We start from the raw sequence: 26,301 nt of genomic DNA, 5'->3' as shown, positions 1-26,301 counted from the left end.
AATGGGGAAGAGTAGCAGGAGCTACTTTAGAATCTATGACAAGGAAAAGTTTGTCTCTGGAGGTCATATTACTTAAGAACTAAAGAAGAATAAGACCCAGGTGGAGAGCAGGCAGAAGAGCTTTAAGTAGAGAGAAAAATACATGCCATGGAGAAAGAATTCGATTATTTCTGAGAAGGTAAAATATTAATGTAGTTAGGGTGTGGCAGTAAGGAGATGTATGATGAGACTGAAGAGTTATGCATAAGATTTTATTCCAAGTGCAAGTAAACCACTGAAAGATTTAAAGCAGAAAAGTGGTATTTATATTTTTTAAAAGATTACTACGGCAGCTCTATAGAAAATGGCCTAAAGGGGAGGGCAAGAATGGATACGATGTGGAGAGAGTTTGTTAAGCAAGCTGAGACTTGGAACAGGGTATTAACAAAGCAAATATGTAAAGAAGCTATTCTGCATCAATAGCACTAAGGAAAACAGCAGGCCTTGACATAAGTAGAAACTGCAAATGTACTGTAAATGCCACACGGTGCAGACTACTCGTGTCACCAGGAATGGTTAGGCAGCAGCACTATGTGGCTCGGGGCAGCCAGGCCGAAGGCCATTAAAGACAGAGTGTAAACAATGAGGCTGGAGCGGTGGGTTAACAATCACACTGGGGAGGGTCTTACATAGTGCAAAGTAACTTGAACTTCAATCCGTCCATCTTAAAATCTTTAGTATGTTTGAAAGTCAAATGACCTTAAAAAATCATACACTTTGATCTAACCTGGGGATCAATAAAAGATAGGCTATCAGCCAAATCCAGCCCACCATCTATTTTTGTAAATAAAGTTTTATTGGAACACAGCTACATCCATTCATTTAAGTATTGTCTTTCTATAGCTGCTTTCATCCTAAGATGGCAGAATCTTTAAATAAATTCATTTTTTCTTAAGATCCCAAACATCAGGAACCAGAAATAAAACCAGTCAGGACAGTGTAGGGCAGCTGCCTGACTACCAGGACAATTCTGGTCACAATACGGCCTTAAATCACATTCTAAAAGATAACATCATTTCTGAGATCTCAAGCTGCTCTGGAATGCTCAAGGTTTGCGACTCTACCAACAATAACACAAAATACATGGGCATCAAGCACTTCTGGAAAAGTTCAACAACAGTCAGGAAACTAAGATCCTCTAGTTCACAGATTTCCAGACCAGGCTGAGCGTCAGAAGGGGAGTTTGTTAAAAACAGGTGTGTTAGAGCTCCACCCCTGCAGACACTGACATATTGCTGAGGAGAATTCTGCAATCTCTATTTCTTAAGTTCCTTGTTTTTCAAAAACCCACCCTCTGGACTTCTTATTCAGGCTTCCCACAAGTTAACAACTGGATAGCACACACATGTTCAACTCTAAAATGCAATCTCAGAAATTAAAAGTGGCTTGCTGACGTATTCCTACCGAGTGTAATATTGAACAAAGCCAAACAGAACAAGGTATTTTGTATACCTAGAATGCTAGACTCACCAGAATCCCATTAAAAAGACGTTAATAAAGCAAGATCCCACTGACACTACCAGAAACAAGCAGGCCTTCACAGCCCTCTGGCTTAAGAAATCATTAATCTGTACAAATTCCAGGGAAAAAATTTTTTTAAATAAAAACCTTCACTAAACTATACAGAACAAGTAATACTTTAACTACCTCCTAACATGATTAAATTTAACATTTCTTAATGAACAATTACCATGTTTTTATTTCACAGATACCGCATTTTCATATTCCATCATTTTACTTACAAGTAAAGCACTGGAATCTCCATTTAGTTGACTATCATCTCGAGATTTCACATAACGACGATGGTTTTGATAGAAATTAGACAGCCCATAATACATAAACACATTGCCCTAAAGAAACAGAAAGGGAACAAATTTTCATATAAAAATATTAAGTATAATAGGTGTTTCATGCATACATAAAAGCTATGTAATTTATGTAATTTGGACTTCACTAGTTTAGAATTTATGATAACTTAAAAAGTTACTGGGGGTGAATTCTACCAGTTTTTAGCAATCTAAAATAGTATGAACTGTAAATAAGATGAAAGAAGATATGTTACAAAAACCTAAGAGTATGTGTTAAAAATATCCTTAGAGACTTCAAAGAAGCACTATTAATGTTAAAAAATGATAATAATCTCTCAAAGAATCTAATAGCCTATTCTGCTGTATTTGAAATTTAAAGTTTTCTCTAATTCAGATTGGTCTTCATCCAATTAGCATTAGCTTTTCAAAGGGATAATGTTCAAACATTCATTTATTGTCTAAGTAAACCCCAAACTTGAATTCGGACATAAATTTCTCAACAGAAGACTATATAATATTTGTAATTAATAAAATAATAATTAGCAAGGTATCTAAGATAATGAGTTGCTTTATTATAATAATCAAGAAAAGTAATGTATTCAATAGAGCCAACTCGGAAATAACTACGTATACTAAAATTGTATTTTACAATGGTAAAAGAGTAACCTACATACACTACAATTATTTAGAAGATACTACAAAACCATCTTGAATGTCTAAGATTTTTTAGAGGTAGCAGAAACAGTGAGCTCTTTTCTCCTAACTAGTTGCTAGCTCTATAATCTTATCAATTAAAAGGAATTCAGTAACATTTTAAGTATGCTTTATTTGGTTTACTATTTTCATATACATGATTGTATATTTAAAGCTTGATTTACAAATGTCAAATTATGCAAACATTCCCAATCTATATAAAGAAAACGTTTACAAAGAAATTATTTATTTATTTTTGGTTAGCAAAAGTATATCACAGAAACAAAAACATATGCTTAAAAAAAAAAAGCATCATCTCATAAGATGTAGTATAGTGAATTCACCATCCAAGCTGAAAAGAGAGCCTTTCAATGTTTACTGAGACAAAATAATGTACCTGGAGTTCCCTGAAAAGGCTAGTCCAATTCAAAGGTTGAGCTCATAAAGGAACACAGAGCCCACAAAAGAATGAATCTGATGATCCCCTTTGCAGAAGAGAAGATCTGAAATACATGTTTTTGATAGGGGAGAAAACTAATGGAGCTTCTAAAACATTGTTAAGTCCCTATCATTTCTTTACTTCTGTCTGTTCTGACAAAAGCAGAACTTAATGTATCTTTATAGTTTGTTCATTATATTGGAAAAAAATCGAGTTTTTAAGATGTTTTAAATTTATGTTACTTCTGTTGAAACAAAGTAATACAAATTCCTGTCTTCTCCCAAATTTATTTTCATGTTTTTTAAAAGGCAGTGTCAGCATCCTTTATCCCAGGGCAAGAGCATATATAACCACTAGGTGGCAACCACCTAGCAGAGACAGACAGTCATCCCTGCCTTTCTAACATGCAGAAAGATCTAAAAAGTTGGCATGTAGTAAAGCAGTTTTGCTCCCTGAAGAATAAAACAATAATTTTTTAAAGTTCAGTTTCCAGGCGAAGGAAAGCACAGACGGGCCTTGTTATGCCTATTCTGAATCTTCATTTCCTTTGGCATCTGCTCAGTGTCTAAGAATAACAGAGAAGTGTGAATGCAAAAGACAGACCACAGAACCACACTCACACAGACACACACAGTGCATGCATGTGCAGTGTTCTAACTACTTGTCAAGACATAACAATCAATAGGCTTCAGTAGGTGTTTGCACTTACAGTAATGCTTCCTATCTGACAGATAATGCAATTAAATGATGGGTGAATTAGTATTTATTTTCTGAAGTAAAATTTGTTTTAGTATTAAAGGTAGGCAGAACAATTTAAGCAGTAATGTTTAAAATACAAGAAGATAGAGACATAAACTTAATACAAACTTGATTTGGGCAGTTATAAAATTGATTTGGGCAGTGAAAAGGATGAACATGGTGTTTTAAATGCTGTATACAAAGTACTAAACTATATACATGTGTTGAATTACGACAGCATAATGCAATAGTCCAACAAAACAATCTTCCTCAAAGGTGTATGAACTCCAATGAATTAAACTGACTTCTTCACAAGAAGAAAACAACTAGTAAAAAAAAACTTAAAGCAGTATCAGTATTTTTAAAAGCATGGCTTTTCTAAGACATTACTTGGAAATACCAACCTCAAATGACTGTTCCAGTGTGAAGTTAATGGTACAAATACATGGTGTCACATTTGGAGACAAACATTTATTGCAGGGACTGGAAGGGTCTGTTCCGGTATAATCAATCTGCAAGAGGAAAACACACCTGAGCACTTCCTGGGGAAAGTGGTCACTTTGAAATAACTCACCATTAGGAAAACGAGTCCAATGAAGCGACCTATATGCCCAGAAAAGGCTGTTTTTAAGGCCATCTGTTTATTTGACAACATGAGGTAGTAAAAACTGTGAAATCCTATGCTATTCTACTAGTGCATTTTTCCAAGTAAATCTCTTTTTACCAAAAGACATTTATGTAAAAAAAATGATAAATATAAATTCAAACTGCATGATGTATAAGGATTTAAAAACAGCTATAAATCCAAACAATTAAAATATGAGATAATACAAGATCAGCATATCAGTTCCTGCTCTACATTTTCCGATCTTAAATACATTCAGTCATCTCCACTTTCCATGGTACATTTTCAAATTTTAAAAAAATGAGGTTTCTCGAGGGCTACCATTTTTTTTAATCCTGGTATATAATAGAGAATTTGTTTTATCTTTGTTGTTCTGGCTTCAAGGCAGGGAGCTTCTAACACCCTTAGAATTTCCCAGTTGACAGGCGGGCATTTGTTTTTAATAAGCCGCTTGATTCACACATTAGAGCTGATGCTAAAGAGATGGCTCGGGATGGAGCTGGGCACCAGAAAGACCAGGTGTGAGCAGGGACTTCGGCCCAAGCTCTGGGGAGGGGGAGGGCTGGAGATTGGGCTCAATCATGTGACCAATGCTTAGTCAATCATCCTACATCACCAAATCCCAGTCAAAACTCTGGCGCCAGCAGCACAGGGGAGGGAGCCTCCTATGGGTTTAGCCATCGATGCCACGAGAGCAAAAGGCCCTGGCTCTACGGGGGGAGGGCACGGAGCTCTGAATTTGGGACCCTCCCAGACCTCACCTTAGTGTCTCTTCATCCAGCTGGTCCTCATTCGCACTGTGTGTAGTAAAACCATATCTTAAATACAGCACTTTCTTGGGTTCTGTCAGTCACTCTAGCAAATTATCCAAACGGAGAGGGGTCAAAGAACCTGTGCCCTGCTCCCACCCTGGGGTTACAGCCAGCGGATCAGAAGTGCAGGTGGACTGAAGGCCTCAAAGTGCACCTGGCATCAGAAGTGAGGGCAGTCTTGAGAGGGGGGGGAGGTCTTGGGAACACCCCAGGTTTGAGGCTGGTTTTCCTGAAATGTGGGTAGCCTGGGCCTTGGCCTGCGGCTACTGTCTGAAGGAGTAGCAGTGCTGTTGGGGACCATGCCCTCCCACCTGTGAAGTAGGACGTGCACCCGGGTGGTTAGTGACAGAACCGAACTGCTGTGTACCAGCTGGTGTCAGAACACCTGGACTGAGAGCTGAAGTGAGAGTTTTATTTTCCATTGTAAGAATTTTTTAAAATAGATTTTCTTTTTAAGGGCAGTTTTAGGTTCAGAGCAAAACTGAGTGGAAAGTACAGAGTTCCCATGTACCACCTGCCCCACACAATCCCTCAGCAAAGGACGTTACAACAGATAACCTACTCCAACACGCCACTAGGACTCAAAGGGCACAGGTCACAGGTCACAGTGAGACCCACTCTCGATGCTGTATATTCCATGAGTTTTGACAAATGTAGAATGACATGTACACCATCAAGCAGCATGAAGGACAGCTTCAACCACCTTAAAAATCCTCCAAATTCCGCCTCTTCATCCCTCCCTCCACACCAACCTCTGGCGATCCTTTCACTGCCTTCGTAGTCCTGCCTTTTCCAGAGCATCATGTAGTCGGAGTCCTACTGGACCAGCCTTTTTGGACTGGTCTCTTTCACCTCAGAACCCAAATAGGCATTTGAGGTCCTTCCTTCCTTCCTCCCTCCCTCCCTCCCTTCATTAAGGCATCATTGATATACACACTCTTATGAAGGTTTCACATGACCAACATTGTGGTTACATTTACCCATATTATCAAGTCCCCCCCACACCCCATTGCAGTCACTGTCATTCAGCGTACTAAGATGCCACAGAGTCACTACTTGTCTTCTCTGAAAGCACATTTCTTTTTACCTGTGAACATTACTCCACTCTCTGGATGTACCACAAGTCATTAACACATTCGTCTAGTAAAGGACATCTTGGCTGTTGCCAAGTTTTGGCAATTATGAGTAAAACTGCCATACACATCTGTGTGAAGGTTTTGCGGGGACAGTTTTCAGCCCATTTGGGCAAATAACACAGAACAGGACTGCTGCATTACACAGGAGTATGTTTGGTTTGTAAGGGGCTGCTGAGCTGGCTTGTACAGTGGCAGTGCCATTCTGCACTCCCCGGGGCAGGGGGCGAGCTGCTGCTGCTCCACATTGTCACCTGCACATGGTGCCATCAGTGTTTTGGGTTCTGGTGGGTGGTGGAATCTTGCTTTAATCTGCAATTCCCTAATGACGAATGTGGTTAAGCATCTTTCACATACATCATGAACTAAGTATTTATGCCCCTCCCCCCATCCCCAAATCCATATGCTGAAACCCTGATTCCCAATGAGGTGGGGCCATTGGGAGGATGAGAAGAGGTGATGAAAGTAGGGCCCTCAGATGGGACTAGTGTCTTGATGCGAAAAGCAGACAGAAGCTCTCAGTTCTCTCTCTGCCATGTAAACACAAAGGGAGAAAGAAAAGGGCAGCAGCCTGCAAGTCAGCAGGAGGGCTTCCCCTTCCCAGACTCCAAGGCTGCCAGGATACATACCTGTTGTCTGAGCCACTCAGGCTGCGTACTTTTTCATAGCAGCCCAAACCAACACAGGTTGGGGTACTGAAAGGTGGGGTGCTGCTTTAACAAACCGTGAAAACACAAAAGCAGCTTTGGAACTAGGTAATGAGTAGAGGCTGGAGAAGATCAGAGATGCATGCTAGAAATACGGGCATTAAAGGCAATTCTGGTGAGATCTCAGAGAGAAATGAGTAGAGTTAGTAAGCGCCCATCCGTCTACTTAAGAGAATGCATACATATCATGAGCAGAGTACTGGCAGGAATGCAGATGGAAAAGGCCCTTCCAGTGAGGTCTCAGAAATGAGAAACATGTTAATGGAGAAAAGGTGGTCCTTGTTATAAAGCAGCAAAGAACTTGGCTAAACTGTGGTCTGGTGTTGTGGACGGCAGAATTTAGGAGGGATGAAACTGGATTATTTAGTTAGAAGATTTCTAAGCAAGGGCTGAAGGAGTGGCTCAGTTAAATCTGGCTGCTTTTAGTAAAAAAAGAAAGAAATGAATGGAAGCAGTAATGACGTTAAGCAAACAGGGACCAAAACTTAAAAATTTGGAAAATTCTCAAGTCTATTCATACTGCAAAACCAAGAAAGCATCTTCTGAAGAGAATACTAAGGGTGTGGGCTAAACAACCATTTGACAGAAATTCATGTGGGTGTGAATCAGGGACCCAATCAGCCATTCTAGCAGAAACACTGACAGTGTGAACTGCCGAGGGGAGAGAAGAGCCGGGGGACTTCCTAGACCCTGCAGGACAGGACCACAGAGCCACCTGGCGGCAAACACGCACTATTCCTCGAGACCAGGGAGGAAGGCCCCCAAAGCTGATTCAGAGACCATTCAGGCTGCATCCTCCATTCAAAGAAGGAAGGTTCAACCAGCCAGATGGGCGCAGCCAAAGCCTTGGGGCAGGACTGCCAGTCCCGTGGGTCCTGAAGGCAAAGCATCAAACCAGTGGATTATTCTCCAGTCTTAACATCTAACGGTGTTTGCCTTGCAAGGTTCTGGAGACTTGCTTAGAACTCATCACCCCTTTCTTCTTTCATTTTCTCCTTTCAAATGGCAACACCAGGTATCTAGGCAGCCGCGAGCGGCCCGCCCCATCCTGAACAAGGGCCTCCCCCTCCCCACCTGCCCTCTTTGTCACCGGACGGCAGAACACGCCCCAAACCCCTCCTGTTTCTGGCTCGGTCTCCTGCCTTATCAGGGCCGAACAAGATGTGAGAAGCCCGGTGGGGCTCCAGCCCAACGGCACAGGCTGGCCTCAGGCACACCGAGACCCAGAGGGTGTCGGGGAGCCGCCTCACGGTTCATCATACAGTAGGTAGAAGTTCACATTGCAGTTTTCCACGCCCCCCAGGAAGAAGGTTATAGAACCCAAAATTGTCAATCACAATCAACATGTCAATTTATGGTGTAAGAGACAGGGAGGGACTTTCTACCAGTTAAAAAACCAACTCTACCTCTCACAGCAGGGCTGCTTTAGGGTTTCCAGACAGCATGTCTCCACCCCCTCCACAGTGTACTTTCCCTTTGCTTAATAAGCTCCTGCCAGGTAAGACTGCCCCAAGTCTGTCTCTTGATTGAATTCTTTCCTTTGAGAAGACAAGGGTGGAGAAAACACAGTGCACTTGAACAGGAAGAGGAACGTCTTGCCCAGCCTGTTCTTCCATTGTATTTGGAAGCATACAACTTATCTGGTTCCACTGGTTCACAGCTGGAAAGAAATTCTGCCTCAGGATGACTGTACCTGGAGCCTCACCCATATCTGATTTAAATATTTAGATGAGATTTCATAGAGTTGATGCTGGAACAAGCTGAGGCTTTCAGGGCTGTTGATACGGGATGAGAGTATCCTGCAAGTGAGAGAGCTGTGATTTGAGAAGCACAGGGGTGGGATGGGTGGGATGGAAGGTATGGACTGAGTGTTTGTGCCCCCCCAAATTCACATGTTGAAACCCTAACCCAGGAGGTGATGGCATCTGGAGGTGGGCCTTTGGGAGGTGATCAGGGTCACATGAGGTCATGGTGGGGGGAGGAGGAGGGGGAGAGAGGGAAGCAGGGAGGGGAAGGGGGAGGGGGAGGAGAAGGGGGAGGGGGAGAGGAAGGGGGATGGAGGGGAGGGGGAGGGGAGGGGGAGGGGAGGGGGAGGGGAGGGGGAGGGGGAGGGGGAGGGGGGGCTCCACAATGGGATTCGTTTTTCAAAAACGAGGAAGAGAGTTCTTTCTCTTTCTGCCGTGGTAAGGGCAGAGCAAGAAGGTGGCCATCTGTAAGCCAGGACAAGAGTCCTGACTAGGAACTAAATCCACCAACACCAGGATGGTGGATTCCCTGCCTCAGGGAAGGTGAGGAGTGAGTCTGTGCTGTGTAAGCCACCTGGTTTGTGGCATCTGGTCACAGCAGCCAAGCTAAGATACCACATACCTTCTCCAGTCAGGTGGCTCTTGAGGCAATCTACAGATTCAATGCAATCCCTTTCAAAATACCAACAGCATTCTTCAACAAACTAGAGCAAATAGTTCTAAAATTCATATAGAGGTACAAAAGACCCCGAATAGCCAAAGCAATTCTGAGAAGGAAGAATAAAGCAGGGGGGATTACGCTCCCAACTTCAAGCTCTACTACAAAGCCACAGTGATCTAGACAATTTGGTACTGGCACAAGAGCAGAGCCACAGACCAATGAACAGACTAGAGAGTCTGAATATAAACCCAAGCATATATGGTCAATTAATATACAATAAAGGAGCCATGGACATACAATGGGGAAATGACAGTCTCTTCAACAACTGGTGCTGGCAAAACTGGACAGCTTCATGTAAGAGGATGAAACTGGATTATTGTCTAACCCCATAAACAAAAGTAAACTCACAATGGATCAAAGACCTGAAGGTAAGTCATAAAACCATAACTTCTTTCACTCTTAGAAAAAAACATAGGCAAAAATCTCCTGAATATAAACATGAACAACTTTTTCCTGAACACATCTCCTCGGGCAAGGGAAACAAAAGCAAAAATGAACAAATGGGACAACATCAAGCTAAAAAAGCTTCTGTACAGCAAAGGACACCATCAGAAGAACAAAAAGGCATCCTACAGTATGGGAGAATATATTTGTGAACGACATATCCAACAAGGGGTTAACATTCAAAATATATAAAGAACTCACACACAACAACAACCAAAAAGCAAATAACCCAATTAAAAAGTGGGCAGAGGATATGAAGAGACAATGCTCCAAAGAAGAAATTCAGATGGCCAACAGACACATGAAAAGATGCTCCACATTGCTAATTATTAGGGAAATGCAAATAAAACCACAATGAGATATCACCTCACACCAGTTAGGATGGCCAGCATCAAAAAGACTAAGAACAACAAATGCTGGTGAGGACGTGGAGAAAGGGGACCCCTCCTACACTGCTGGCGGGAATGTAAACTAGTTCAATCTTTGTAGAAAGCAATATGGAGGTTCCTCAAAGAACTAAAAACAGAAATTCCATTTGACCCAGGAATTCCACTCCTAGGAGTTTACCCAAAGAAAACAAGTTCTCAGATTCAAAAACACATATGCTGCAATAGCTGGTACTAGGCTAGAACCAAGGGTTTCTAACTCCAAGTCCAATGTTCCTTCTACTAAACTGCTCTTACCCAAGAATAGCCAGTCCCCACTGCCCTCTAGAGACTAGCTCATCAAAGACAGCACATGAATACAAAGAGAACTACCATAAATGCTAACTGCCAGCCTTCATGGTAATGAGAACAATAAGCGCAAGAGGACCGGGACTTTCTGGCTGAGAAGAAAAGAGGATTTGAACTGAACCATTAAAAAATAAGATGGAATAGAGAAAAAGGAAGGCATATGGAGAAGCAAGGAAGACAGACCAGGTCCATTCAAGGACCAGGAGCATGAACACTATGGGTTTGTGGAGTTTTCCAGCTGAAAGGAAAGAGGCAACGCTAAGAAGGCAGACTGGAGCCGTAACACTGGGTTTTACTGGCTACTGTATGTTGCAGGATCAGTAAATGTCAGGCAGTGTAAGCACGTAATACATACCCATCTCACTAAAAGGCATAACAGTCCTGCTACATTTGCTTTTATTTATTTTACTTATTTTAACCAAGGACAGTGCCATTAGGAAGGTTTGATAGTTTTTCTAAGATCACCCAGCTAGTAATTGGGAGCAAGAATTTGAACTCATCTTTGCCTTTCTCCCACATCTATGTTCTTTCCACCATAGTATGCCTTCTCACAGAAGGGACATGTCAGCCTTCCTGATGTACAAACTTGGGACCTTCGGACTGTAAGATTAAAGAAACACCTCTGGGAAGTAACGGTGACTTGTTTTTATTGTTATTAAGTCACCCAGTATCCAAACACATTTGCACAGTGTTGCAGAATTCGCCATTTTGAGAGTTCGGGAAGGAGGCAGGCTTCTGTCTTCCACACCGAAGCCAAAGGGGTTAAACAGTCCCTCCTCTCCCCAGCCCCAGGCAGCCAGTATAGAAACATTCAATCTGGATCAATTCCAATTGTGTCCAGATGGCTCAATGTCCATGGATATCGCTGAGTCTTGGGAGCCAGGAGAGTGGGTGTGATGACTGGCAGACACGGCAGTCATTTAACGGGAGAACTCAGTGGCACCTGCCGCATCTGAAACCGTTTGTGCTCCCACGTCTCCTGCCAGTCTCCAAACCTGATTCTCTGGACTTCCTGACCATCTAATCTGTACGGGAGCTACTCCAGCACCCTCTAATGAACTCCCTTCCTGTGTAAGCTGCCCACAGATGGCTGCTGCTGACACAAAGTCCCAGAAAGCTTTTACCCCTGACTGTTAAAAACATCCACCAGACTGGAGAGACTTTTGAGGAAGCTAACATAATCAAATATTTGTACAGGAACAGATTTAAAAAGAGTCTAGGAAATGGGACTTTCATTTCTTCCTGTCCCAACATGAAGGAATTATTCATTAACTTAATATTTACTAAGTGCCTGCATGTTCCAAGCAATGGGAACTTAGTCCACTACTGGACCTCAAGGAGTTCAGTGTCTAATACAGAAAAAGGTCATTAAGAAGGAATGATGTTTTGATAAAAGTACAGGTACTATGGAAACATAAGCTAATCCAGTGGTCAGAACATTTCTCCCTGAGGGCTGGCGAGGGGATGTTACTGACAAGGAGACAGCACCAAGAGGGCCTGTATCATTATTGAGGCTTAGCACATGAACAAACCCAAAAGATCTATGAATTCAGGACATAAAATAAAGCACTGAGTTAGAGATGAAGATCTAATAAGAATCAACAAAGGTTCTTCAGGTAAGATACCTAATTTTTCTAGTGCCCATTAATAAAACAATTGGCAATCAGCAATAAGGAAAATTAAGGTCTTGGAAAACAGAAAAGTGGAATTAGATTGCAGAGTAGCCGCTACAGCAGCAGCTCTTGCGACTTGGAGCCCATGTAAGGTGGAGCAGCGCAGCTCTGTAGCCCAGGTGACAACGCGGACAGAGCCGAGTGAGCCGTTCCGGCACGACTCTAAAATCCCTAGTCATGCAGCAGCGAAAGCTCAGTAGAAGCCGCGGCCCAGACCCTGCCACACCCGGGAGGTGCAGCAAGAAAGCCCGGACAGGAGCCCCCCGAATGACCTCACCCTGGCTTCACGACATCTGCAATGACTCCATTTCCATGCAAAGTCCCATTCATGAGAACCTGGAGTGAGGATTTCATCGTATCTTTTTGGGAAATGATTCAGTCCATAACAGCGACAGAATGTCTAGCTCCAAAGCTGCTGCTCCTCCCATCAGACGGCACTGCCGCTTCCATGGTCTTGAGTAACATGCACACAGGGACACTCAGAAAGATGTAAATAACTCAGAAGCCATTATATTTTAAAATAGTTGGTGCCAGTCATGAATGTGCTGATGTTTTAAACAGTATTACCAAATCTTTGTTATTTTTTATCTAAAACAAAGATTAAAAGACAACTTTGTTTTGATAGGTAGATGTCATCCCAGGACCACCTTACCTCTTAAGAGTTTGAAATAGAATTCTGTAATATAAATTTCAGATACAAAGTTTTCCTATATGACATTTAACTTACTTCCAACAAACAAAAAAATTCCAACATCAAGTTTCAGTTTACACCTTAAAAGTCTTACTAAGGTATCAAGTTATAAAAACTGCCTAGGACAGAACTGATGGTAAGGGCTTTGCTAATTATGCTCCAGCCTATATGATAGTGTACATCAAAGGAACAGCTAAGGAATTATTCTGAAAAAAGAGGGGCTATTTTGAGGACATATATGGTCATTTCTACAAAAGAAACATTATTTTTGTATGGTCACATAACCGATGGTCACACAGTAGGGACTTTTGCCCTTTTCTCGACTGCTACTTCCTGACAATAACCTCATCCTGCCTTATATCACATGTCATCCATGACACGACCTCTCCAAACTGTCACTGGCTCATCTCCACCCCCAGCCCGTTTTATATTTCCAGATGTACTCACCTGGTTGACTTTCTTCCTTCCCACTTAAAACTCTTATCATCTCTATATGTATATTTCAAATCCATGGTAATCTTTTGAAAATTAAGCCACACATATGATTTCTTAATCATTTTTAGTTATGCTTCACTAAAAACTTGATTTTCAAAAAAATCAAGTGGTGGTTTACTGAGTCCCATCATCTCCCACCCAACTGTGGCCTTTTGATACCTGTAAGTGGTACTACCATTGTCCCAAGATTCCAAACTCAAAATCCGGTCATCAACTTTGTCATTTGCTCCCAGATTCTGCCAATTTTCCTTCAGCAAATACTTAGTATCCTTGATTTTGTCTCTGCTTCCACTACAGCTCAAACTTTGAGACCCGTTTAAAAGGGAAACGTAGGCCCACCATGCAGTCACTTCTCCTAGGCCAAGTCACCCAACTGGGATCAATGTCCAACCCAGAGGCAGTTTCAGCCTTTTCCGCGAATGGGATTTTCAGTCAGTCTGGGACTTGCTGGTGGGGCCACCTGCCCAAGACCCCGCCCCTCCCAAGGAAGGGAGACGGCACTTGAAACAGTCCCTAAGCTCTTTTGCTAATGACTTTTTGCACCAGCCCTTTGTCTATAAAAACCTTCCATTTTGTACAACTCCTCATGAACTGTTTTATAAACCAATTAGATCTTCAAATTTGCTTGACTGGATTTTGTTTTTTAACAGTCCTCATGCCAGTTTTTTAAAAGGAAAAAAAAGTACACTTTATCTTTTTAAAAACCAAGTAAAAACTAGTCATTTCTACAAATTTTTTTCAAAATGAAATGTAATCACAGTATAATATGTGACTTGGGAGCTTAGAACAATAGCTAACTTACTTCATATATTGATGAACAATTATTAGATGTTATAAATGTCACATAATTGTTCTTACATTTTTATTAATTTAAAAAATCTTTCATTGTAGCCTATCAAAGAAAATTACATTCTAGAGTAAGGGATGTGAACATTATCCTAAATGTTAAAGGAAGCCATACAAAAAATTTTAAACAAGAGAATGAAATATTCAGACTAGCCTTTTAAAAAGATCACTCAGGCAGTCATGTGCAGAAAGACTGAAAAAAGCCAGATTAGAAGCAAAGAAGACAGAACACCACTGCCATAATCCAGGTGGGACATGTTGAAAACATAAACTAAGAAAAGGGCAGTGGGAAAAGATTCAAAAAGCATACAGAAAACAGAATCTGTAGAACTTACTACCTAGAATCAGGATAATGACAAGTTTCGGTTGATTTCCAAGGTTACTGGCTTGAAAAGCCGTGTGGGTGGTGGTGCCGCTCACTCTAAGACAGGTCTCCTAGCCCTGGGTGCGCACAGCTGCCGTGAAGGTCAGCCCTCAGAGCTCCCTGACACCGACTATGGGGAGCCGCCCTGGGCGTGGCTGTTCACACACTGTTCCCTGAAACCCCACACCCCTGGCTCTTCTCCTACCTCAACTGCTGCTGCTTTCAGCCTCTTTTGCTGGTTCCTTCCCATCTCCCCACCCTCTATAAACACTGAGGGACTCAGGACTGTCTTCTCACTTTTCTTTGACCTACAATCACTCCCTTGACCTCATTCCATCTTACATCTTTACATACCATCTATGCTTACAAACTCTCAGAATGTGTAACTCCCGTCTCAAGCTTCCCCTTAGACTGTCATACATTCAGCTGCCTAACAGGGATGTCTAAAAGGCACCACACCCCAACAGGGCACAACCGACTCCATTTGGCTTCTTATCCCCCAGCGCCCACCGCCACACCACCACACCACCACTCTCTGCAGTCTTCCACGCCTTCATTACTTCCAACTCTATCCTTCCAATGCAGACCAAGGACCTCACACTGTACACACCTGCTACAACAGTAAATCCTATTAGTTCTAATATATGTACCCTAAATCTAACTGCTTTTCAGAGACCACTCTACAATGATGCCATCTTCTCCTGCCTGAGTGACTGCAAAGCCCCCAAGGCGGCTTCCCCACGCCTCTTCTTGCGCCCCCGGCTGCCTCTCCACCTCGGCCAGGGACTCTTACCAAAGACAGACCATGCCACCTACTGTGTAAAGCTTCCGGTGACACTGGGTGTAGAAGCCAAATCCTATAGCAGCCCTGTGGTGTATGCCCATGACTTTATCTCCCTAACTTATCGTTCACTTCACTTCTCACTGCTCCGGCCACATGGTAACAGAATAAAGACCACATTTCCCAACTTCCCTCAGAGCCAGCGTGGCCTTGTTACTAAGTGGTATGTAGCAGCTTCAAAAAACCATCTTTAAAAGGCCTTTATCCCTTTGCTCTTCATCACTTTTCCACACTGCTGCCTGGAAAAGTATGTGACAAAGAGAACTCTAGCCTCTCTATTCAGGACTGTGAGCGCTGGAGCCAAGCTCTCAGAACTGCAGAGCAGGAAACTAGAGTGAGGACCGAGAAAACCAGCGTCCAGGAAGGGTAGTGCTAAGGGACCTCACCTGAGAATGAAAACCCCAATCAATCGCTGCTGAGCCCAGTCCTGGCAACGCACTGGCTCAGTCCCGTCACTTCCCCGGTTTAGTACACTCATTAGCAAATACCCAAGTCTATCCGCGCCTGGCTGCACCAGCTTACGTGTCCTTACATCTGTTTTCTCCATATACCTTTTGATTTTCTGCCACTACATCTTTGCCCTTAATCTCCTTTCTTGGAATGCTTCCACCTTCCCCCTTTATTCTTCAAGTTCTAGTTCAAAGCCCACTCCCACCACAAAGCTTTCCATGATTATTAGATGTGACTTTGTCTTCTTTTGAACTAAGGCGCATTCTGTTTGTGCCACTCACCTGGCAATGCTAGTGTCCCCTTTACGTTTCTCATCTTCTCCAGAAAATTCCAGGCTCCTTAAGAGCAATCTGCTTGAGTAAAAAATTTTAAAAGGCCCCATCTGCAATCATTTTTCTCCCCCACACTACCCTCTGAGCAGCACTTTGTATACAGAATGGTCAATGTTAAAACTTGATAAATTTAACTCAGTCTATGAGATTTTACCATTAAAAAACCACTATATCCTTTATCAGCTAAAGTCCAAGAATAGCCTGACCTAATGTCCAGATTGTAATAAAACCCGTGGGAATAAAAACAAGTTTGTAAACAGAGGAGTGCATATATCTCTTCAAAGTACTGATTTTATTTCCTTTGGACACAGGCCCAGTAGTTGGATTGCTGGATTGTATAGCAGTTCTACTTTTTAATTTTTTGAGGAAATTCCATACTGTTTTCTCTAATAGCTTGTTGGGGAGGAAAAATACCCCCTCTAACTTTCAAGGTTCTTCTGGCTGTTCTAAGAATCAAATTGACACAAAACAGATTTAACAAGAGAAAAAAAAAATTAATCACATTCACAAGGAGGGCTGTGGGTAAAACTGCAATTATTTCCAGAATCTCTCACCTGGCCTTAGTATATCTCCGTATCAGTAGGTGTTTCCAAGGGGTGGAGAGAAGTAGTGCGGGCAGGGCACCTCTACCAGGGGAGATTTATTCCTTGGGGAGGAAGGTCAGAGCGAACCTCCAGCGCTGTTTCTCCAGTTACTTTAACTCAAAGTAATCAACAGGCCGTGGAGTTACAGCAGCCTGCCCTGGTCCTACGGGCTGCACCAGTTTACATCCCACAGGGTTCCCTTCCTCTTCTCTGCATCCTCACCAACACTGCTTACTCAGGCCTTCTTGTTAAGACAGATCTCAAATAATTCTCACAATACCAAAAAAAAAAGTAGCTATGGGAGGTGACAGATGTGGTTAATTCACTTGATTATGGTGATTATTAAATTATATATATATATATATATAAAATTGTCCTATTGAACATCTTAAATACAAGTTTTATTTGTCAATTACACTTCAGTAAAGGTAGGACAAAAAAAGTTTACACTAAACATAATAGTTTATAACTTATCCTGGGAAGAGTCTACCAGGTGGGAGAGGAACTACAGTTCCCTTGTATTTAAAAATTAAAGCTTATTAAATGTCAAAGGCATAAAGCCCAGAGCAGGATATAATGATAAACTGGAGACTGGCCCAGAAGCTTCAATGCAAAACCCAAGCACCAGAGGCAAAACAGAAGAACAGACGTAATGACCAGGTCAGACTGAGAGTTACCACGTTTCTCAGCTTTGTTTTGCTACCAATGTAACTGTTCCCCTAAATCAAACTGGCACTTCTCATTAGCAATTCTAAAAGTACATCCTATTTCAAAGACACAGACTGAACTTACCATGGTGGGAAAGAAGGAATTTGAAGGACATGCCATTTTACCCTGTATAAGGAGGCCTGGAAAACTGCCATTTCTGAATGTAAATCTGCCTTAAAAGAAATCAATGTAAGACCTAAACAGGTCACTCAACAAAACGTTGAGTAACAAGATAAATAATTTTCAGCATTAATTAGATTAAGTTTAAAAAACAGCATTTTAGGTACCCCTTTGAATGATCATTCCATCCTAAAGTATTTATCAGATTCCTTCCAAGAGACCCTAATGAAGACAAAAGATAACCAAAGGAAAAATTTCAAAGGTAATTTCCTTTAGGTTGCTTAAATTTTACCTGTGACAAATAAATGAAGAATAATATTACCTGAGCCAATATTAATGGCATGCTTAGCTAATGTATTTTATATCTATTAAATTTGTACAAGGAAGATGGAACACAAGCAATTACCAGGGCTCACTGTACCTATCCCTGAAAGATTATTGAGGATTAGCATGTATACATTAGACACCACTATTTCTGTTACATAGGCTAGTATTTTTTTGTTCAAATTTAGTTTAAATTATTTTTAACTAATTTGCTAGTATGTTTCTTTACAACTGTAAGTCAAAGACAGGAAATTCTTTAATGTAAAGGTCCAGAAAGTATTTTAAGCGTTGCAAACCAAGAGGCAAGACTGAGGATACTATGTAGCTTCTTTTATGTAACAAGAGAGAAAACAAATTTGCATAAATTTTTATTGATCAAGTTCAAAATATGATAATAGCATACAAGTCCAAAATAACAATCATTTCTACAAAGCAACTTTAGTTAAGTATAAACAAAAAATAATAAATCAAGAGGAAAAATTTAATCCTCTTAAAAACCTTAGACTCTAAGAATCCAAGTTACATAGGAGTAAAAACAAGAGATAAAAAATAATTTTATCAGAAACTAGGGAAAGAGAAAATAACCAGGCAGTAAATGAGCCAATACAGTGAAGAAGAGAGTTGTGCTTTCCCTATCAAATGCGTCACGGGGGGGAAATCCATGAAGATGTACTTGACCACTAAGTAAATGTTTAGTTTTTAAAATTACTCTGAATAACATCCTCATCCAATTCTAACCATTAATTTAAAACTATGCCACTGCACACTGGTAAAATGTCCTTATAGAAGTTAAGATTACCTCACTCTTTTGAACTAAGTGTTAATTAACAAATATATTGGCCTCACCAACAAGGGCCCTAGGCTGGGAAAACATGCCTGACTCCTTTAACTGTCAAATTAAAGGAGATACTAATTCCTCATTGCTAATAATAAATGATAACATTAAGCTTTAGTGCTAAATGATATCAAATATATATTTTATGAATGATAAAATTAACAATTTTAGCTTTCTTATAACCTCATCTTATTAAATGATGGAGAAACCTAAAACCCAACTAAACGAGATTATAAACCTAATGGGGTGAAGGGGAGAACATACTGCCAAATAACCACTAACATTTTTAAATACCTTTTTTACACCCTTTTCAGGAGAGTCTGATGTACTTTACAAGAGTTGTAATTTTTAAGTATGACATTTCTGGGAGAAAGGCAAAGACCCAAAGATTTTTGTACCTGAAGAGTATGGATTTCTGATCTTAGCATTTTAAGCTACATTGACTGCAAAAGCATTCTTATCTGACGAGTCTCCTTTGGCCTACTAATTTGATGTAATACAGCAATGGAAGTTGGTAAAATTTTCAAAAATGAGGAAAAAAGCTAAGAGGTGCGAGCAACTTATATATACAATATGAAGTGAACATTGGCAAGAACTTTTCATTACCCATTTACTTTTAATAACACTCAACATACATTCAATTAAACTGGCTAACGAAGGATGGAGAGCAGGCAGAAACAAGCATGTTTTTTGGGAAAGGTGCTTCTAATAACTCCAAACCCAGTTCAGAACCAGAAGTCCATATATTTAACAGCCAAAATTTTTTTTAAATTTCTATTTGGTGGAAAATTCTTAATCGTTCTTAATTTTCATTTCCTCTGGTTCCAACGATGATACAGTATGAACATGCAGCATTTTAAAAATTACATTAAGGCTGGAAGTCATTAAATTTTTTAATTAAACAGCATCTTGAAAGATCATCTAGTCTGAATATTTTGTTCATCAACTAAAAAAACTTGAGACTCAAAAATATGTCTAGGTTCAAAAGTCTCGAGAGTAACAGAGCTGAGACTTCACCTCTAATGCCTGGCTCTTCACTTCAGCGCCCTTTCAACCAGACCATACGCAGCAGCGTCCTCAGGAAGTTTGAAAGTAGTGAGAACTATTTAAGAAACTTCCACTTCAACAACTACTTACTGTGAAGAACCTTACTTTATTTGAGAACCCAAAAGTTTTAAAGAAAGTAAAAATTGCCTTTTATAGCATAGTAAATATTAACAAGTTGAGTTCTGATAATTTAGTAAATATCCATTATATAAAATTCCGTTACTGTTTACTGCTTTCATCTTAGCATCGTAAGTTTAAATAAAGTAATCAAGTACCTAATGTTAAATTATTTTCTCTTACTTAACTACTAACATTGCTGTAAGGATCCTAGTATACTGCAGAAGACTCAAACGGAAATCAAGACATCTAGGTTTCTTTCTCAATCTTACAACCCTCTTCCCAGCTTAGTAACAATCATCAGCCTCTGTCTCCACTTCTCATCTCCTGATTAGGGACGATTTATTGCACAAACTTAGCGCCAGTATCTTATCTATACTATTCTTTATTCTCACATGTTATAAGACAGCACTGTTTACCTGTTTTACAGGTAAGGAAACGGAGGCTTTTCTAAGAACCTGCCCTAGTTTGTAGCTGAGCTGGAGTGTAGACCCAGCCCTACTCTACCCCACCTAGAGCCCCGAGTCACCGCATTTCACCACTTTGTTCATATTCTGACATGTGTGATCCTAGTGTGGTTAGCAGAACAGGAAGTACATTTGCAGGGCTTTTAGGGCAATAAAGCGGATAAAATACATGCTGAAAAAACATACTGTGACACTTTCCCTAGTTATTAAACTGAAAATGAATTTTGATTAAAGATTTAAAAACTTTGATATATACTCTTATTAGAGTATATATAGAGTATATATATAGACTATATATATATATATATATATATACTATACGTATTAACGCAGAAGAGTGAGTGCTGTCAAATTAAAACATACGTTGACTTTGCTTTTAGAGGTATGTAAGTTAAACTGTAAAACAGATATCTTTATGCCTATTACAGCAGGTGAAAGAAAATTACTCCAAAAGCCCCATTAAATCACATAAACAAATATAAAAGTAATGGAATTAAAGGGAAAAAATGACATAACGTGTTACAGGAAATCAAAAGAACTTGATACCAGCTCCTGCCCTTTCGAACTGATAAAAACTGCCCTCAGATATACAAGAATAGTGGATGAGCAGATGTTTAATAAGGATATCTAGGCAAAGTATTTACATTTTAGGATCAACCTACCTTCACCGCTGCTATTTCCGCTACTACGTAAGTCCACAAACTTCCCCAAGTTTCTCTGTCTTGTATCAGTAAAATGTCCAAGTAAACAGTTGCAACCTATTCTCTTAGTGCGATTACTGACTCTTCGAAGCCTAAATTCTGGGGGGGGGGGGGGGGGACTAGGGCGAATACAGGGCACGGCTGCTGATAGACGCAGCCTAAAAGAAACACCGGAGTCCAGGTTTCAGGGCACCTTCTGCCAATGTCACGCCTTCCAACTACAGGCAAGCTCTCGGCTCAAAAGCACAGCGCCGTGCACGCCTCGGCCTCCCGTGCCAGCGTCAGCCCTGGGGGTGCCCGGCGCCTTCCTCCCTGAGACCCGGTACCGCCGCGCGGCCCGGGTCGCTCCCCGACGACGGCCGCGGCTCTCGGCGCCCGGGGACCGTGCCCCGCGGGCAGCGCCACTCCGCCCGCGCCGAGCCTGCCGGGCTGGCTCCGGACCACGCCGCTGCCCGCTCCCCTCGCCTGCGGCCCGGGACCCGCGCGGACCCAGTGCGGGTCTTCACCCGACCCGCGGCCGGCACGAACCCTCCTGCCGCCTCCGGCCGCGCGGACCCCGGTCCGAGTCCGGAAACCCGCCCGCCGCGCTCACCTCGATCTCGCGGATGTTGTTGGAGGTGACGAAGATGCCGATGCCGATGGGGATGAAGATGAGGCCGATGATGAAGAAGGTGGGGAGCACCGTGCCGGCCGTGAGGATGGGCTGCCAGGCCGGCAACCGCTGCTGTTTGAAGGCCGTGTTGTCCGGCCTGCGGCTCTTCGCGGCGCCCCCAGGGGCACCCGGGGGTCCGCCGTCCACCTCATCCTTCGCGTTGTAGTTCATCGCCATCGCCCCCCGCGGCGCGGCTCGGCGACGCGCAGGTGGACCGCCCGGGGGACCCGCCCGCGGACCGTGACGGAAGACGCGCAGGCGCCGCTGCCGCCGCCGCCGCCGCCGCCACCGCCCCCGCGGTGAGGGCGGAAGGGGCGGGACAGCCTCCCGCGGAAGCTGGCCGACCGGAAGCGGACGCCGGGGGGAGGAACGGTGGAAGGAGGGAAGGGGCTGAGGGGCCGGGGGAGGGGAAAAGAGAGGCGGGCGGAAGGGGGAGGGAAAAGGCGGGCGCACCCGGACCTTGGACCCTGTAACGACAACGTGAGGGCCCAAGGCCTCGCGCGCGGAGCTACGTTAGCGCATGCGCGGCCTGTGCGAAGCGGCCAGCGCGTTTGCGCTGTAGAAGCGCCGCCGCGGCGGTTGGCGAAGGTTCTGTTCGCGCAGCCGCAGCTCCGCGTCAGGGCGGCAGCGGTCGTCGGTCCAAGCGGAGCCTCTCCGCCTTGGCTCTGCAGATGACCCGGGGAGGGTCTGGTGGCTTCGACGCCTGGAGGGCTTCTGTTTTGACACCATGCCGTCTGAAGGGATTCGGAGCGTTTAAAAGAACATGCCAGGGGAGCTTGAGCCTCGTGGGGTGGGCAGATCTGCTTGGGCGGTGAAGCCGTGCCTTCCCTAAAGTGAACCTCCACTCAAGGTGCAAATACGAACATGGAGTGAATGCACCGTGGGTGAAGTCAAGAACATATGGTGTGACTGGGTTAGCTCAGTCGTCTTGCCTCCGATGGGCTATTCTTACCTGTTTGTCTTCAATTAATGGCCTTTGCGTATTTCCCTTTTCTGTGGCCGCCCTTCTCTTCTATACATTGATTTAAGTCTTCAGTAACAAGTGAAGCTCTTGATTATACTGTTGATCATCTAAAACCTCAGCAAATGTTGGTATTGTAAAATGAGATACTCTGTAGGCATTTTGAAACTGCCAAGTGTTCGATGGTCTGAGGAAATAGTCCCGATATACAAAGTGTCAATCATGACACCAAGGTACAATTGGTAGGTAGGATAAAGCCCAGCTAAAAAGTAGTCTCTGTTGACTGGGCGGAGGACTTTTTTCCTACCTCTTTGCACTTTTCTGTTATTTTCCAAAATGTGTGCAGTAAGCAAGTTATATTGGTTAAAAAGTCTTTTATATACAATCCACATTACATTAGCATCTTTGAAATCCAGACCAGAGATTAGGTCACATCTGAAAACAAATACCCAAACTTTATGTTCTTTAAGTCTTTGTCTGTAGTTACGTTAGGCAGAACAGATACGAGTGAGGTGCAAAAAGAATAAGACCAGTAAAGCCCACTAGAAGGGACTCAAGAGAGTTACCCAGTTAAAACTAGAGAGCCAAAAAAGATTCACAGAGTTAAATGAGTTAATCAGTCGAAGCTCCAAAGGCCAGGAGTAACTTGGAATGTCCAAATACTCCCAGACAAAGTATCTGCATATCTTCATTGTGTCAATCAGATCATACCATTGTAAGATCTTACTTGAGCCTGCTAAAAGGGCACAGCTTATTCTTTAACTTAAGCTATACGCTGCTTTTTACTCCTCCAACCCCTAATCAAGTAATCTGCAACCTGAACAGGAGACAAGCAACGTGATTAATTTAGCAAACAAGCCGAGCTATAAATGGCATAATAAAAACAGGAAAGGTTCCATCTTAAAGCTAAGATTGCATTTTAAAACCCAGAAAGTTAAGTAAGATTCTTAACATACTCTTTAGCAAACCTAATAATTCAGCCCACCTTGGGGGCAGGGCAAGCAGTCTTCATTGATATGTTCCCAGAGGGAAGCTGCTATCCTGGGAAGGAATCAAAGCAGTAAATTTCTCGTGGTAATTTATCAGAATAACCTATAGAAATTTCTGAAAATCCTTAACTGCCTATAAAACCCGAGACCCTAAACCCTTAGGTGCGCCTCTTCTCTGAGGCAGCCCACACTCCCCTTTCTCCAAGTGTGCCCCTTTGTGCCGTAAATAAACCTCTCACTGCTCAATTTACAGTGTTTTGTCTCTGTGCTTTTCCAGTGGTAAGTGTCTTTGTTACTTTGCTTTTTCATTCTAATCCTCTGGATTTAAGCTCAAATTTTGACTTTCTCTGCCCTATTTTAGATAAGTAGGGAGGGGCTGCTAAGAACTCAGATCTGGGCTTGCAAATTACCATCTCCTGGGTGACCCTGATGGAGCTGCAGCTTACAGTCGTGCCCTTTAGTAGCCTACCTGAAAGCCCCCTTTCTTTGCCCGTAGGAAGTTCGCAGAACATAATCTCGCTCCATCCAGTGCTCCGCAGCTCCCCCAAATGGGAGCCGCTGTTGTAGGGACTCGGTTCCCACCCCGTGCAGACCCAAGAGGACCCTGGGCACCAGGTGATGCTGGCTTAAGGAGTTAGCAGGGGCACACCCCGTGCTGAGTAGCAGTTCAATGAACTTCCTGTATCATTCTGTCTGTCATTCCCCGACACTCTTGCTTGAATTAATTCCTGCAGTTACGATGGGGGTTAAGTTTGTTCCCCCTCAGTCCTTTCCCCCCACCACAACAAAGAACTGAAGGGCAGAGACAGAGTAATGAAGCGGAGCAAAATCTTTTATTTGAATATACTCTAAGGGAGCAATGGGCCAGAGTCAAAGAAGACAAAGGCAGGTTTATTTACTTGAATGAAGAAGAGAAAGGGGGAGCTCACTGATGGGAACTTGCAAGCTCAAATCAGAGCTCTCAGTAGCCCCTTCCCACTTATCTGAAGTAGGAAAAAGAGAGTGAAGACTTGTGCTTAAAGTCTGGAAAATAGAATAAAATAGCAAAGTGGGAACGACTCCACTGGAAGAGCAGAGACAAGGCATAGTAAGTTGAGCAGTAAGAAGCCTTCTGAAAATAACACACTGCAAGACAGGGGAGTGTGGGCAACCTCAGGAGGTGCGCTTACGGGCTTATGATTCTGTCTCTTAAGGTTTTCAAGAACGGGGCCAAGGGCAGGGGTGGGGGTTGTTGGGCATAGGCTTGACTTGTGGTTTCCTGATGTCTCTCTCTGGGGAGAGACATTATGTCGCTATCCACGGTCAGTCCTCTCCATAATTCTGTAGGATAAACTTCTTGGTCTTCTCCAAGATAGTGGTTTCCCTCAAACACTGGGAACATGTCAGTTAAGACTGCTTGTCCTGCCTTAAGTAAGATAGGGTCGGTTATTGGCTGATTACCAAAGATTTTGTTAGGAATCTTACCTCCCAATTCCCTGGTTTTTAAAATGAATCTAAGCCTTCAGATGGAGTCTCTCCTGTACTCAGAATACTATTTATATCTTGGCATTTTTCATCATAGGCAGGAAAAGTTAATCATGATGCTTGCCCCATATCTCAGCCCTATCTCACCTGCATTAGCTGGAGCAAGTCTCAAGGTCAGCCCAATGTGAAATGAACTCAAATTGCAAAGGGTGTTAACTCTGAGAACTTTCTGGTTCTCTGGCTCTATCTGATTCACTCCCTGAGTTCCTGGTGAGCCCCACCCTCTTTTTATCCCACTCACATTTGTCTTTCTGCCTAACAGTTAAACCTTCCAGAGAGCAAACCAAGGAAAGGGAAATGAGAAATGTTTGGGCCTCATAATTTGCAATTGAATGTATTTTCAAAACGACTTGGAGAGCCTTAAGATGTGAGCACATGGAATATTTACTAGCACATAACTGAGTTCCTTAGTTCTGCTCTTATATGACATCCATTCTCTCTCGAATTCTTAGCACTGGTAACATAGGTTGGCCTATGTTTTGTTTTGATCTATGCAAATTTACTTTCAATCTCAGGCAAAAATGGAAAACTCTGATCTGTCACAGTTAATGGAGGAGTCATGGAGTCCTGTTTTGCTAAGTTCCGTTGGTCAGTAAAAATGTATATAACAATATCAGGTGTAAGGCGGAAGTCTGCAGGCAAGTTTTTCTCCCCTTTCTGCCTATATCATCACACCCACTAAATGTGATAGTTTTTTACAACATTTGCTATTTCAGCCGTCACGTAAATAGCCAATAATTTTGCATCAGCTTTTCTGTTGTTCTGGTGATCTGGTTGATAATGATATATTTATCTGCTTCCTTTTTCTTCAGTTTGGTTTGTTCATAAGAAAAATTGTTTAATGCCTTGTCTCTTTTTCTTATTAGATATTCCGTTTTGACGCAAACATAGATACGTAGAACTGAAAGCTTCCTTAGATTCTTGTCTAAGACTCACATTTTC

General features: G+C 42.5%; 1 protein-coding gene across 1 annotated transcript in view; it reads right to left on the bottom strand.

The window, feature by feature from the left end:
• Positions 1 to 22,187, bottom strand: part of TMEM30A (transmembrane protein 30A) — a 30,704-nt gene extending 8,517 nt beyond the window's left edge. The window contains exons 1-3 of the mRNA XM_073224353.1: positions 21,826 to 22,187; positions 4,122 to 4,229; positions 1,782 to 1,889 (exon numbers count right to left, since the gene is read on the bottom strand). Coding sequence (XP_073080454.1) covers positions 1,782 to 1,889; positions 4,122 to 4,229; positions 21,826 to 22,062 — 453 coding nt within the window. The 5' untranslated portion in view covers positions 22,063 to 22,187. The remainder of the gene's footprint in view (positions 1 to 1,781; positions 1,890 to 4,121; positions 4,230 to 21,825) is intronic.
• Between the last annotated feature and the right edge of the window lie 4,114 nt (positions 22,188 to 26,301).

Source organism: Manis javanica, chromosome 16 (assembly GCF_040802235.1).
Source record: "Manis javanica isolate MJ-LG chromosome 16, MJ_LKY, whole genome shotgun sequence".
Taxonomy (NCBI): domain Eukaryota; kingdom Metazoa; phylum Chordata; class Mammalia; order Pholidota; family Manidae; genus Manis; species Manis javanica.
This window is presented reverse-complemented; position numbering and strand designations above follow the sequence as displayed.